General features: G+C 36.4%; 1 protein-coding gene across 2 annotated transcripts; it reads right to left on the minus strand.

Moving 5' to 3' along the window:
- Positions 1–1933: 1933 nt before the first annotated feature.
- Positions 1934–9326, minus strand: LOC107852515 (repressor of RNA polymerase III transcription MAF1 homolog). Of its 2 annotated transcripts, XM_047399280.1 has the most exons (11): positions 9090–9326; positions 6060–6138; positions 5900–5970; positions 5759–5808; positions 4822–4895; positions 4665–4727; positions 4234–4321; positions 3321–3383; positions 3166–3245; positions 2344–2415; positions 1934–2254 (listed from the first exon to the last, which is right to left on the minus strand). In XM_047399280.1, exons 2-11 carry the CDS (start codon positions 6089–6091, stop codon positions 2176–2178), a joined length of 672 nt encoding a protein of 223 aa, XP_047255236.1. In that variant the 5' UTR covers positions 6092–6138; positions 9090–9326; the 3' UTR covers positions 1934–2175. The 2 variants fall into 2 exon arrangements, with proteins under 2 accessions (XP_047255236.1, XP_047255237.1); XM_047399281.1 differs by lacking the exon at positions 2344–2415.
- Between the last annotated feature and the right edge of the window lie 4127 nt (positions 9327–13453).

A 13453-nucleotide genomic window follows, 5' to 3' on the forward strand; every position in this document is an offset into this window, starting at 1 on the left:
AAACCAAAATGGCCCACACTAGGCTGGGGAGCTGCCTAGTGTGGGCCATTTTTATTTTGGTGGCGATTTGGGCGGTCAAATGACGCGAACGAGCTATTTTCGAGCCACATCGGTATGCCATAGCCCACAATTTTCAAGGTAGACCCGGGGGCAGGGTATGATTTTGTCTGAAAATCGACCGGGCTACCCCTGGGAGGCTGGGGAGCAGCCTAGTGTGGGCCATTTTGGTTTCTGAGGCAGTTTGGGTGGTCAAACGGGCAAAACAGTTGAGGGCCATTTTTGGGCCAAATCGGTATGTTATAGACCACGGTTTTTGGGGTGGGTCCGGGCGTAATTTTGTTCGAAAATCGATCAGACTGCCCCAGAGAGGCTGGGGAGCGGCCTAGTGTGGGCCATTTTAGTTTTCGAGGCGGTTTGGGCGGTTTCAGTTTTCTATTAGCGACTTTAACTATAACCTCTGCTCTATTTATTGGTCTAAGCAGGATACGACTTATTTAAATTGAATATTTAAAATGAACAATTCATAAAAAGAAATCCTTCTGTGGGATTACGTGTATGCTATATTTACTTACGTTACCAATTTGGCCTAAACGGCCCGTTCGCGCCTTTTCGCCCTTTTGACCATCCAAATGGCCCCGTCGGCCCTCACATCCCCACTCCTCAGCCTGCTTGGGAGCCCACAATCGATTTTTGACCCATAACACACCCGATCCTGGGCCCACCCTAGAAACTGTGGGCTATAACACATCGATTTGGCCTGAAAATACCCTATTCGCATCGTTTCGCCCATTTGACCTGCCAAACAGCCTCGCCAACCCCGCTGGCCCACACTCCCCCATTTGCGTAAGAGCCCTCGATCAATTTTCGACCCATAACAAGCCTGAGACCCGGGCCCACCCCTGAAATCGTGGGTTATAGCTCACCGATTTGGCTTAAAAACGATTCGTTCACAGCATTTCGCTTGTTTGACTAACCAAACAGCCCCCCTGACCTCGGCAGCCTACACTCATCCGCTCCTCGACACGCCTGGGAGCCTCCGACTAATTTCTAGCCCATAACATGCTCGGGCCCCGAGCCATGCGCTCACCCCCGGGTATATGCCCGAAAACTGCCGCACACGCTAATTTGCCTGTTTGACCACCCAAACGGCCCGCTAGCACACACTCCCTCGCTCCTCAGCTGCCTGGGAGCCCACAGCCGATTTTCGACTCATAACACACCCGAATCCGATCCCACTCTCAAAATTGTGGGCTATAGCACATAGATTTAGCCCAAAAAGGGTCCGTTCGCGTTGTTTCGCTTGTTCGACCACCCAAACGACCCCGACGGCCCACACTCCCCCACTCCTCAGCCTGCCTGGGAGCCCCCGATCAATTTTCAACCATAACTCACATGATCCCCGAGCCCACTCCTAAAAACATAGGTATAGCACACCAATTTAGCCCGAAAATGATCCGTTCGCATAGTTTCGCCAGCTTCCAAACGACCCCACCGAACCCGCCGGTCCCACTCCCCACTCCTCCGCCTGCCTGGGAGCCCTCGATCGATTTTCGACCCATAACACGCCCGAGCCCCAAGCCCACCCCAAAACCGTGGGCTATAGCTCACCTACTTGGCTCGACTATAACCCATTCACACTGTTTAACTCGTTTGACCGCCCAAATAACCTCAACCCCGCCAGCGTACACTCCCTCTTTTATATATTTTATATATAAATTTTGTACATTTTTTTTACTATATATTCAATATTATTAAAAAAAAAAATCATAATATAAAAATAAAAAAATTGAGGGTTAAAGCAATGGCTTTACTAGCTTTACTGTAACATTCATAAGGAATGTAGGACACTAACAACTTCAACCCAAAAGAATGCCCTAAAAGACCACAAAAGAATGTAACAAAGGCAATTAAAGGTAGAACTAGAAATACTGAATTCATCAAAACAAAAGGAACTTATTAAGAGTAGGGCAAGAGTAATGCCACCCATAACTTTGCACAATCTTCATGACAGGAGAGAACACATGACCACCTCAAGAAGCAGCGAGAGAGTCGCTACCTCAACCTTCAAACTAGACAAGGATGATGCTTATTTACGATATAGTTTCAGTACATACTATCAAATTGTACAACACTAATTCGATACAAGGTTTAAGGATATACAACACTATGCTGTATTCACATGTCCATGCCATCAAAAATCTCTCCGTCCTCATCAAAACTTGAGTCGTCTAGAAGTCCTTCACCAACCAAGTTACTGCAATAAACAGCAGTTGATCAGGCCTAAATATGACAGTTAAAAGTAGAATCTCACATCATGGAACATTACAAGGGTAGAGTAATCACCTCACACAGCTGAAGCGGAAACTCACGACACGTTTCAACCTTCTATTGTAGAAGAAAAAATGGTATGACCATCTGGACAAGATGCAAAGACTGATATTAATGGACTACCGCTAATAACAAGAAATTTGACCAATAGGATCTTGTCACTATTTTAGTCAAAGTGTGTGTTTTTTACAGAAAGGGACTCAGATCCTAATAGTAGTTTTACCTAACTTGTTTGGGCAATATTGCAACTTGAAAATGACCTTGTACTATAGCTTTAAAGCGAAATCTCTGTAAGAAGTGCAACGCTTGCTTATTTTGTCAAATAAGCATACAAATTGAAACAAAGGACTTACTTTCTGATCCATAGACCAATCAAACAGGACAAAGAGAATTAGTTGACATAGGCAAAATGAGACGAGATTGAAAGTGAAATCATCTCATTCAAGAAAAAGGAAAGAAACATAGGGGACACGGAAAAAATCAAAATTGGATGTGGAGGTAAATGTACCATTTAATTAGTAAATTTTGCTGTAATTTACTCAGTTGTCTGATTAATATCAACCAAATCCCAGAGAAACAAAAAGAGTCCGAAACTTCCCATCCATAATATTTGTAATAATAATATCGGGGCCTATTAGTTTCAGGGGCCTATGCAAAGGCTTCAACTGCCTTGCACTTGACCTGGCCATGGTCTTTGGTTACTTCGTAAAATGTAGTCAGAGCGGACCTCAATCAGATGGTTTATATGATAAAGTTGAAAACAGGAAGCTCGCACAGAAAGTTGACAGGGTTTAAAAAGAGGGGGTAAAAAGGATATATTCATATAAAAAATCTTACATGGCTCCTCTCTCGAGAAATGGATCTGCATCTGCCTCCGGATTGTAAGTGTAGATCTCACATTCAGCAACTTTCACAACCTGCATTGCTAATAAGTTAAGCAACTTGACCATGTTCGTTTTCTGTCCTCTCTTTATGTCAATAAAATACCTCACCTCGTCTAAAGTCTTGTACAAGTTTTCAAGCAGAGGACTGCCTTCATTTGTGTCAAGCCATTCCTGCAACCCAAATCATAGAATACCTAAACAAAAAGCTCCATGATCTGTCTTTGATAACTCAGCTAAGCCTTGAAACGTACATGGCACAATGCCATCTCCAATGCAACATATAATACACTCACTACCCTCCCCCAGAAAACAATTTAAAATAAAACAGTCACTAACCTCCCCAGGAAAACAAGGAAAAAATAAAGGGTGTGTTCGGTAGGGAATGAAAATGTTTTCTGATTTTCTCATGTTCGTTTGGTCAAAAAAATTGGAAAATACTTTCTCTAGGAAAAATAAGTTTCTTAAAAATAAGGAAAATGACTTCCTTACTAAAAATAGGAAAAACAAGTTCTACAAGTTCCCACCACCCAACCCCCACCTTCCGTAGTATTTGTCAACACTATAAAATGATTTTAGGATAATATTTTTGCATACAAACCGAACATGTAATAAGTAAGAATCCTGCGTATTTTAATAGAGAACAGTTTCTAAGGAAACATTTTCCATGGAAAATATTATCCATCATACTAGACACGCCCCAAGGATCCTAACCATCTACTTGCTTCACAAATGCTACTATAGAGCATTAGAAGGAAATAACAGTGTCTAATTCTATTAAGAAGACAGCAATTAATCTGAATTTGGTCTATTATGGGCATAGATCCATAGCACAACCTTGTTTGATTAGCTATCTCACCTCTGCTAGTTAATCAAAACAACGTAATCAGGTAAAACCCAAGGGAAGATGATTTTAATTGAAATGCCACTATGACAACCAAGGGATTTGCCAATATATTCCATTCCCAAACATATAATCTGTAACAAACTCAGCTTAGTAGAAGAGGAACAGAAATATAATAACCTTAGAAGCCTCAAACATGTAGATGTCAAATATCTGCTTAAAACTGTCCCAGTTCTCTTCAGTGAAAAACTGGTGAGCTTTCACTGCACTGGTAAACCAGAAAGTCGAAATGTCAAAGCAAAACACAGATAAATTGCATACACGAATAGCCAGAGACAACACAACTGGAGTATTGTATTGGGAAATGGAGAGACTTGAACTCTCAGCTCCTTCAAGAGCAACAGTAATCTAAACTGTCTGTCAAACCATCTGACAACACTCCCAAAGCTGTAAGAGAGGATTATATAGCGGGATGCCATGTCGCCAAAGAAGCTGACAGTGGCATTACCCATAATCCACCCAGTCAGCTTACAACAAATACAAGAGGATTATTCGTTTTAAGGAAAATATAAATATAAGAACATTATTTTCACCGTAAGTTGGAGACTTACCTGAAGTCATAATCTGGATACATGTGATAGAGAGCAAGGAGTAGATATATCAATGTTTTCCGGCTGGAATGAAAAATTAGAAGAAAAAAATACATTATGGACAAATACACACTTGTTTCAGACTTAATTACTCCAGCCATGGGTCTGGATTCACCACCTGGATCTACAGATTAGATATTCCACAGGTGAAGAAGAATCGGTATCCGATGATTTTCCAAGATAATCAAAAATCTGCAACCAAAAGTTACTTTATGATCTCCAGGAAAAGAAAGAACTTTATTAGCACCTCGTACAGAGACAACATGAAGAAGTCTAACCACTGTCATAAACAATTGAAGTTACATGAAATGAATGAAGTTTCAGCAACAAAGAGGTAGGATGCAGTATATAAATATACGATAATGAGCACAAAAAAGCTTCTTCACAATTGAAAACAGATGGATCTAATTTCTAGCTACCTATTATTATTTCTGGGAGGAACGTGTAAGTTTCTCCATCTTTCTGACTGAAAACGAGATGCAAGAGTGGAAATATCATGTCAAAGCCCTTCTATTCTCACAAATATAAAGTTGGATTGCTAATTACGCAGGACAGGAGTAGTAGACAGCAGATTAGAAAAATTTATAATCAAAAGGCACTTTAATGTGCAGAGGTACCCAGTACCTATGTTTGTACGAGGTAGCAGGTACCTGCTGAATAATCAAGGAGCGTAAAAGCTAGCCTGAAGGCCAGTGTTACTTTAAAAAAATGGCATTTATAATAAAGATCATGCAAGCAACACATTTGGACCTACATCCTCTTGAGAATACATATCCCCCCCACCCCCCGCCCCAACTCGGTGGACGCTTGATATGAAAGAGGCCTTTTGTTTTATATTTAATACATGTGATTTTATTTTTAAAAAAAAATTTAATGATGTTAGCACAAACTTGTAATTTTCTTTCACCAATCAACCCTTCATACAAAACGAGTTTCCATAATATAGTGTTGAAAATGATAAAGAAACGAAGTGTTGTGCAGTAATTGCTCTACCTACCCTCTGGTAAAGAGTAAAAGACAACGTGATAGATAACATATTCATGAATTGAAGTTACCTCATTCTCCAAACTAAGCGATAGTTTCTTATCGGTTCCTGTATGTTTACCTAAAAAAGAATAAGCAAAAGTATACTTTACATCATGAGATTGTCCAGATGCAAGGACATTGTCTACTTGGATATCCTTAAGCACACTTACAAGAGTACGCCTCAAGACATCCTTTAATTGTTCGCTCTCCAAGGTTCACATGACTCAGAAAATCATTTATCCTGCACATGCAATTAAAATGATTAACTTGAGACCAAACAGCTAAAGATCTTCGGCACTTACTTGAATGTCGTTATATGTCAAAGCTTACCGATCAAGAGGGGTATATTCCAGATACTTCATGATTGATAACAATGCAGAATTTTAGCCCAATGATGATATTAGAGGTCCTACCACAAAAATCAGAAGTTCAGGATCATACATTACCATGCACTCAACAAGTCCCAATTATAACAGTCACAAGAAATCATAATCAGACACGTATACCATGTCCAAATAAGATACATCAAACTCCAACAAGAAATATAATTTACCTCCTTCCAATAATGCAAGTAAAATCACTACTTTTTCCCATGTTAAACATAATAAACAGAATATAGCAGATTTACCACATTCACAGCAAATTGATATAGTCTGTGTTGATAGGCATGATTCTTCTGTTTCACAAAAGTGAGGACCATAGCATCTTACTACCATTTTCTTTTTGTTTCTCCAAGTTAAAGCATACAAAAGCATGGCACTTGGTGCTTCAACTAAACCACCAAATTTCACCAGATAAATTACTGGAAACCTGTCTTTAGACATGACTAGCAGGGTCGGTCTAGTTTTTATTATTTTACCTGTTAATCAGGCTTTTGATTCTAATTCGGGTCTAATATAATCAACATTAGGTTACTGCATGAATAAGCACTTTCAACGGACTATTAACTACGGTTATAATGACGAAGATTACTTTTTTTTTAATAACAGTGGTGCCCAGGCCAGCTTTCGCGCACCTCGACTATATCCATGGGATATCTTCCACCTCCCACCCGCAACAAATATCAAGTAACTCAACAAAGATTACATTTTAGTAAGCAATCTCATAGTCACTTCTCTAAATAACTAAAGATTCTATCAGAACCCAAACCACACAAAACCCTAGTAATATACATTAAATGCAGAATAAGTTCCTCGAATCTCCTTAATTGATCATCCAACAATTACCACATATCGATTTAGCTTAAGGACTAATATTCAAGCATGATAAACTCATACTATGTTGTTCTATATCTCATCGAATTTATGAATTTTTTATCACATTAAATTCAAGGAGTCAAACAAACTTCAATAGTTCCTCTCCTCATCAAAACAACAACATACCCAATGTAATCCCACAAGTGTAGTCTAGGAGGTAGGATATATCCAGACCTTACATGTACCTTTGCGAAGGAGAAAAGTTGTTTTCATAGACCATCAACTCAACAAAAATGTAACCGACATAGGATAGGAAAGTAAGAAAGAAAAGAAAAGCGACAACAAAATAGCAAGGTACAAAACAAATATAGCACTATTAATATACATCGGAGAAAAGAGTCTACATCTGAGAAAACATTAAAATTTCCATAAAATATTTGAATACACAATGACATCCCCAAAAACAATAAGAATAAACCCCGTGTAATCCCACATGTAGGGAACACAACGAGTTCCTCAAATCCCCTTAATTGACCAACCAACAATTATTAAAAATAATTACATATCCATTTGGCCTATAAGGAAGATGAATATGCAAGCATGATAAACTTAAATGTCGTTCTATATCTCAACAACAACAAAAAAACAAAAACCACAACAAACCCAGTGTAATCCCACAAGTAGGGAACACAATGAATTCCTTGAATCTCCTTACTGACCGACCAACAATTATTAACAATATCACATATCAATTTGTCCTAAGGACGACAAATATGGAAGCATGATAAACTTATATGTTGTTCTATATCTCAACAACATACGCGGTATAATCCCACACGTGAGGTCTAGGGAGGACAGTTAGTACGCAACCTTACCCCTACCTTTGCTCGCATTAAATTCGCTAGGGAGTCAAACAAACTTCAATATTTCCACTTCTCATCACACAACGTTCAAAAAATGTTCATGAAAAAACTTCAAAATTTCCATAAAAAATTTAAACACACAATGAGTTCCTCAACAACAACAAACCCAGTGTAATCCAACAAGTGGAGAACACAATGAGTTCCTCCTATTTCCTTAATTTACCAACCAACAATTATTAACATTCATATCCATTTGTCCTAAGGACGACAAATATGCAAGCATCATAAACTTATATATTGTTCTACACCTCAACAACAACAACAACAACATACTCAGTATAATCCCACACACGGGCTCTAGAGAGGGTAGTCTATACGCAACCTTACCCTAACCTTAGCTCACATTAAATTCATTCAAGAGTCAAACAAGCTTCAATATATCCACTTCTCGTAACACAACAACATTCCAAATTGCTCATGGAAAAAAACTTCAAAATTTCCATAACACACAATTTCCCTCAAAAAGTAACTTCTTTTTATAGCAAGGGTATCCTATCCAGCCTGTGCGAACATCGACTAATTCCACGAAATACTGCCACCTCCCACCAACAACACGTACCACATAACTCTATCCGCCAAAAAATTTTGCATTTTTTTAATAACCATGGCGTTCGGGCCAACTTGAGCGCACCTCGATTAATTCCACGGGATACCTCCCACTAGCAACAGGTACCACGTAACTTTCTCCCCAAAAAACTGTATTGTTCGGACTAGTTTACGTGCACCACAACTAATTCCACGGGATATACCTCCCACCTCCCAACAGCAACAGGTACCACGTAACTCTACCCCAAAGAATAAAATCTTTTTCAACAATCATAGTGTCCGGGCTAGGAAGCACGCACCTCAACTAAATTGCATAGGATACCTGTCACCTCTCAACAACAACAACAGGTACCATGTAACTCTACCCAAAAAATAACACGGGCTAGCTCACACACACCTCAACTAATTACACAGGATACCTACCTCCTACCGCAACCAGCAACAAGTACCAGATAACTCTGGTACCGAAAAAATAACATTTTAAGCAAAAGCAATTATGCAAACATGGAAAAAGAACCAAACCCCACAACAAAAAAAATATAGATCTACACACATTGACTTAAAATTAAGCCAAAAAAAAAAAAATCAAAAATTCAAACAGAAATTAAATCAAACACAAAAAATAATATATAGCCTTTTCAACAAACTGATAATTAAAGTAGCAATTGATAATAAAAATCAAAACGGAAACATACCCTTTTCAACAACTGAGAAAACAAAGGAAAAATCGAGCTGAAAACTTGAAATTCGACTAACTTATTGAAAAATATCTAGTTTATATATTCGAATATTCGAAAATTTGTGCGAAATTTTTGAATTTTGAATTTTGTGGGATTTTTTTTTTCTGTGTGTGTGCGTAATTCTGAATTTGGGGAAAAAATTGTTATGACGCAATTTATTTGTAGGAGGTTGAGGTGGCGGAAGCTGATTGGTGGACGTGCTTTCCTGTTATGGTGAAGTTGTTTAATCGCGTGAATATCAAAGGTTCATCCTTATCCCTCCGTTTCGGAATAAGTGAATTGTTGGGAATAAGTGAATTGTTGGGGTATTTATTAGTATTTCAAAATAAATGAATCAGTGAATTTTTTTTCCAAATTTACCTTATAATTTGATAATCAATTAACTTTTAAAACGGTATTACAAGGTCAACTTTTTTCTTTTAGGGTAAAAATAGAAAGTTGTGTTAAACTTATGTCTTTAATACTTTTTCCTTAATATGTGTGCTAAAATTCAACAATTCATTTATTATGAAACGGAGAAAGTAAAAAAAATATTTTAACAAAATTCGTGCCATATATCCTAGTGTTGATAGATAAAGTTACCTTAGATATCTCGTATCTTAATTATTTTATTAATATAATTAATAATTGTTCATACGAGCATGATTATTTAAGTAACGCTATTCGTAGAACAAGCACGTAATGTATAGTTAGGACATAGGTTTATGTCAATTCATGTTTTTGTTTGACCATTTACGATAATGCACGACTTAAACCGCTTCAAACCAGCAGAAATATCAATATTTGTTCGATTGAAATAGGGAGAAAAGTCGGTTAAATACAAGGAAAAAGCTAAGAGTTAGCGGGGGCAAATGGATAAGGAAGACAATCAGGCGATTATATGATAGCATAGAGTAGTTGTAAAATGACCAAATTATCCTTCTAAAATGAGCAGACATATCGACGGTCTCCTGTGTGGCTTCACATGGCACACTATGACTTGTAATGTAGGAGAAAGAGAAATGAAAGCTTGGGATCGGCAAAAAGCCCAAGAGTGTTTAATTAGGATGGGCCATAAGCCCAAGAGTGTGTGTTGGGATGGGCCTATATGGCTCCATCTAAAAGGCCCGAGTTCTAAGATACCCGGTATTGGGACGATCATCATTTAAGTCATACTCGCAATGCAACTAAATTGTAAGTTGCACCACATGGTTGAAGTTAGGCTCGAAGTTCCGAAACATATACCAGAAGTTTAAACGTGTAATTATTTTTGCCTCAACTTTAATTATATGTATAGTCAAAGTTCAGCCATGTCTGCTTGTATTTCAGTCACATACGGTTGAATTTGATTATTGATGCGGGGTGGATTACTCAATTTTCTTATTGGGTAAACCGTTAACCCATTAAGAATTCATTTTTACCATTAGCTATATACTTTAAAATACCAATTATTAACCTAAAGCTTCATTTAACATTCTACCACTCCTTAAAATATAGCAAACCAACACGTCGCTCCTTAAATATCAAACAAAAATAAGTTGTTTTTACATGTTTTATTAGCTAGCTCACAGGCTGATATGACTTGATACGATTTACGAGTTGAATTTCTTATTGATCTACTAGCTCGTTACTCTGGAGTTTGGACCATATTAGACTAATCTTCACTTCTAATATATAAATACATATATACTTGAAGTATATTTTGGTTAATATTCGTTAAATGGTTGAGCCAATACACCGCCCATTAACCGTCTGATAATTACTAATCCGAATCGAACTAACCGATAACTTATTGGTTGGCTAATGGATTAATATATTTAAAAGTTGATATCTGATAAGGCAAATTGTAGAGCATATTTATCTGCCTGATCCGCCCGATAAGCAGCACTAAGTTCAAACATCGTTACGTGACCTTACAAGCAAAAATTATTAAACTTCAACCATATATTTCATTTGATGGTTGATTACGTTTGATTTATGCTTAAATTTAATTAATTTAATTTGGACCATGCACTCAAAGGTCCATTTCCAATTATCCACGTGGAAACTTGAAGAACATAGAAAACAAAAGAATATAGAATTAAAATAAATACGTGGAATTAGATGATCCAATGATGAAGGTTGTTAAATGTTGACTACTTTTTTATTTGTAATATATTCAAATCAACAATTTATTAAAAAGTTTATAATCGAGATATACCTAAAACACTAATTGCAGTACGTGTCTAATTAATTATTTAGTTTAGATATTGATTTATGATCGATCGCTATAATAATAATAACAAAATCAGTGTTATTTTATAATTAGAGTTCAAGTAAAGTAAGATATGCATAATCTTACCTCTATTTTTCATAGAATAAAGAAATTGTCTTTGATTGACCCTCAATAATCCTCTTTGTTTTTCGGAATTTGATACTGATAATATAAATAAGCTCGCACAAACAAAACTTGATATATGATTATCAAAATAATAATAATGCATTGAAATAGAATCGAAATATACCTATAAAAATGTTATCTTTGTTGTTAGGATTATGACTCCTAAGATTCTTGCATGCAACTAACATGCATACCTAAATGTCCTATACAAGTTGGTCAACCATACCTAATTTGATATATATATATATATATATATATATATATATATATATATATATATATATAATTGTTATGTAAACTGGAGGTCACAAGCAGTGGCGGATCCGGAATTTTAAGATTGTGGGTGTTTTAAGCAGGGTTAGAGCTACAGTACCCTACGAGGGTTCGGGCGAATCCAGTAGCTTTACGTAAACTCTATATTTACACTAAAATTTTGAATATATGTTTATGATTACATAGTGTGAACCCATTGACAAACATTATTGCTTGGCCTAGTGGTAGATGGACCAACATTAAGGGCCTCTCTTCTGCCGCGGACGTGTGTTCGAACCCATTACAGCATATTTATTTTTTTGATTTTTTATATTTCTTTAAATTCAGAACCCACTAACTTCAAATTTTGGCTTCGCCTTTGACTTTATATTTTTTTTTTAACATAATTTGCTAATGATGACATAATATAAATATATAACTATTTAAATGTAACATTAAAATTTGGTGTTTAAGTTTTGGAAGAGTAAGATTTTTGGTGGAGAAGGTCAAAAGGTTTTCAAATTTTTTGTTTGAGTAATTAAAAAAATACAAAAGTACTTTTAGTTTAATAAATTAAGAAGTAAGAAAAAAAAAGTAATACAAAAAAAGCCAATCTCATATGCGTGTGAACTAGTGTACAAGAGTACTTGGGTCTTGTGCGTGTGTGCGCATTAAATGTAACTGAAAAGATTTTATACAAAAATGCAGCGTAGCTAAGGGGAATCAATCTCAAAGCATCTGGACATGAAAGATCCAACTAAAGCTAGAGCATCCAGACAAGTTTTAATATTGTGGGTGTTTTTTTATTTTTTATACCATTTTTTCAGTGTTTCTTATATAATAATACCTATTCTACGTCGAGTTTAGTGGGTTTCGGAGCACCCCAAAATAACACGTGGATCCTCCCCTGGTCACGAGTTCAAGTGCTGAAAACAGCCTCTTACAAAAATGCAATGTAAGATTGCGTAAAATAATATTATAGCTAATTTTCTTCAACGGACTGACCAAGTTTTTTATCTTTTAAATGTCAAATTTCTTTTTTTTTTTTTTCCATTTCTAGAGAGGTTGGTCTACCAAATGCCTATCCTCATTTTATTTTGCTCCAAAAATTATTTTTTAAAGGAAAAGAGGGTTGAAATAATTGGTCAATGAAAAGATTTGAACAAATTCATAGGCCTTGAAATTGATTAAAACTAACATTCTTTCGAATTAAATTAAAGGACCAAATCTAGAACATATTGATTATTATTGACCTAACCTTAAAGCTTATAATTTGATAGGCTAATTTCAGGTTTAATCTTTAATCATTAATGTACTGTATGTTTCAGAAATTATTCCACTAGATGTTAACATAAGACTTTTTTTAATCTAAGAATTCACGTAAACTCAAAAACTTTAACGTGAGTATTAAGATACATTCTATAATATCCGATTGTGGACCTACTTATTATTACGGTATTACTCAAGTCCCTAAACGGTATAGTTAAAAATATTTTGACGAACTCTCCAATGAAAATTGATTTTCATCGAAATCCCTCGTAAATACGCTTGTCAAAGACTTCTCTTGTGAATTTTCCTCAGAAGCTCCGAATATAATTCTTATGGAATCGTTGATTGAAATTGTAAGCTTTCTAGTAACGCTATGTTTATACTATAATTCTCTATTGAAGTTCGTACAATTTAAATTTTGAATCTGTCTCTGTTGATC

Source organism: Capsicum annuum, chromosome 11 (genome assembly GCF_002878395.1).
Source record: "Capsicum annuum cultivar UCD-10X-F1 chromosome 11, UCD10Xv1.1, whole genome shotgun sequence".
Classification (NCBI taxonomy): domain Eukaryota; kingdom Viridiplantae; phylum Streptophyta; class Magnoliopsida; order Solanales; family Solanaceae; genus Capsicum; species Capsicum annuum.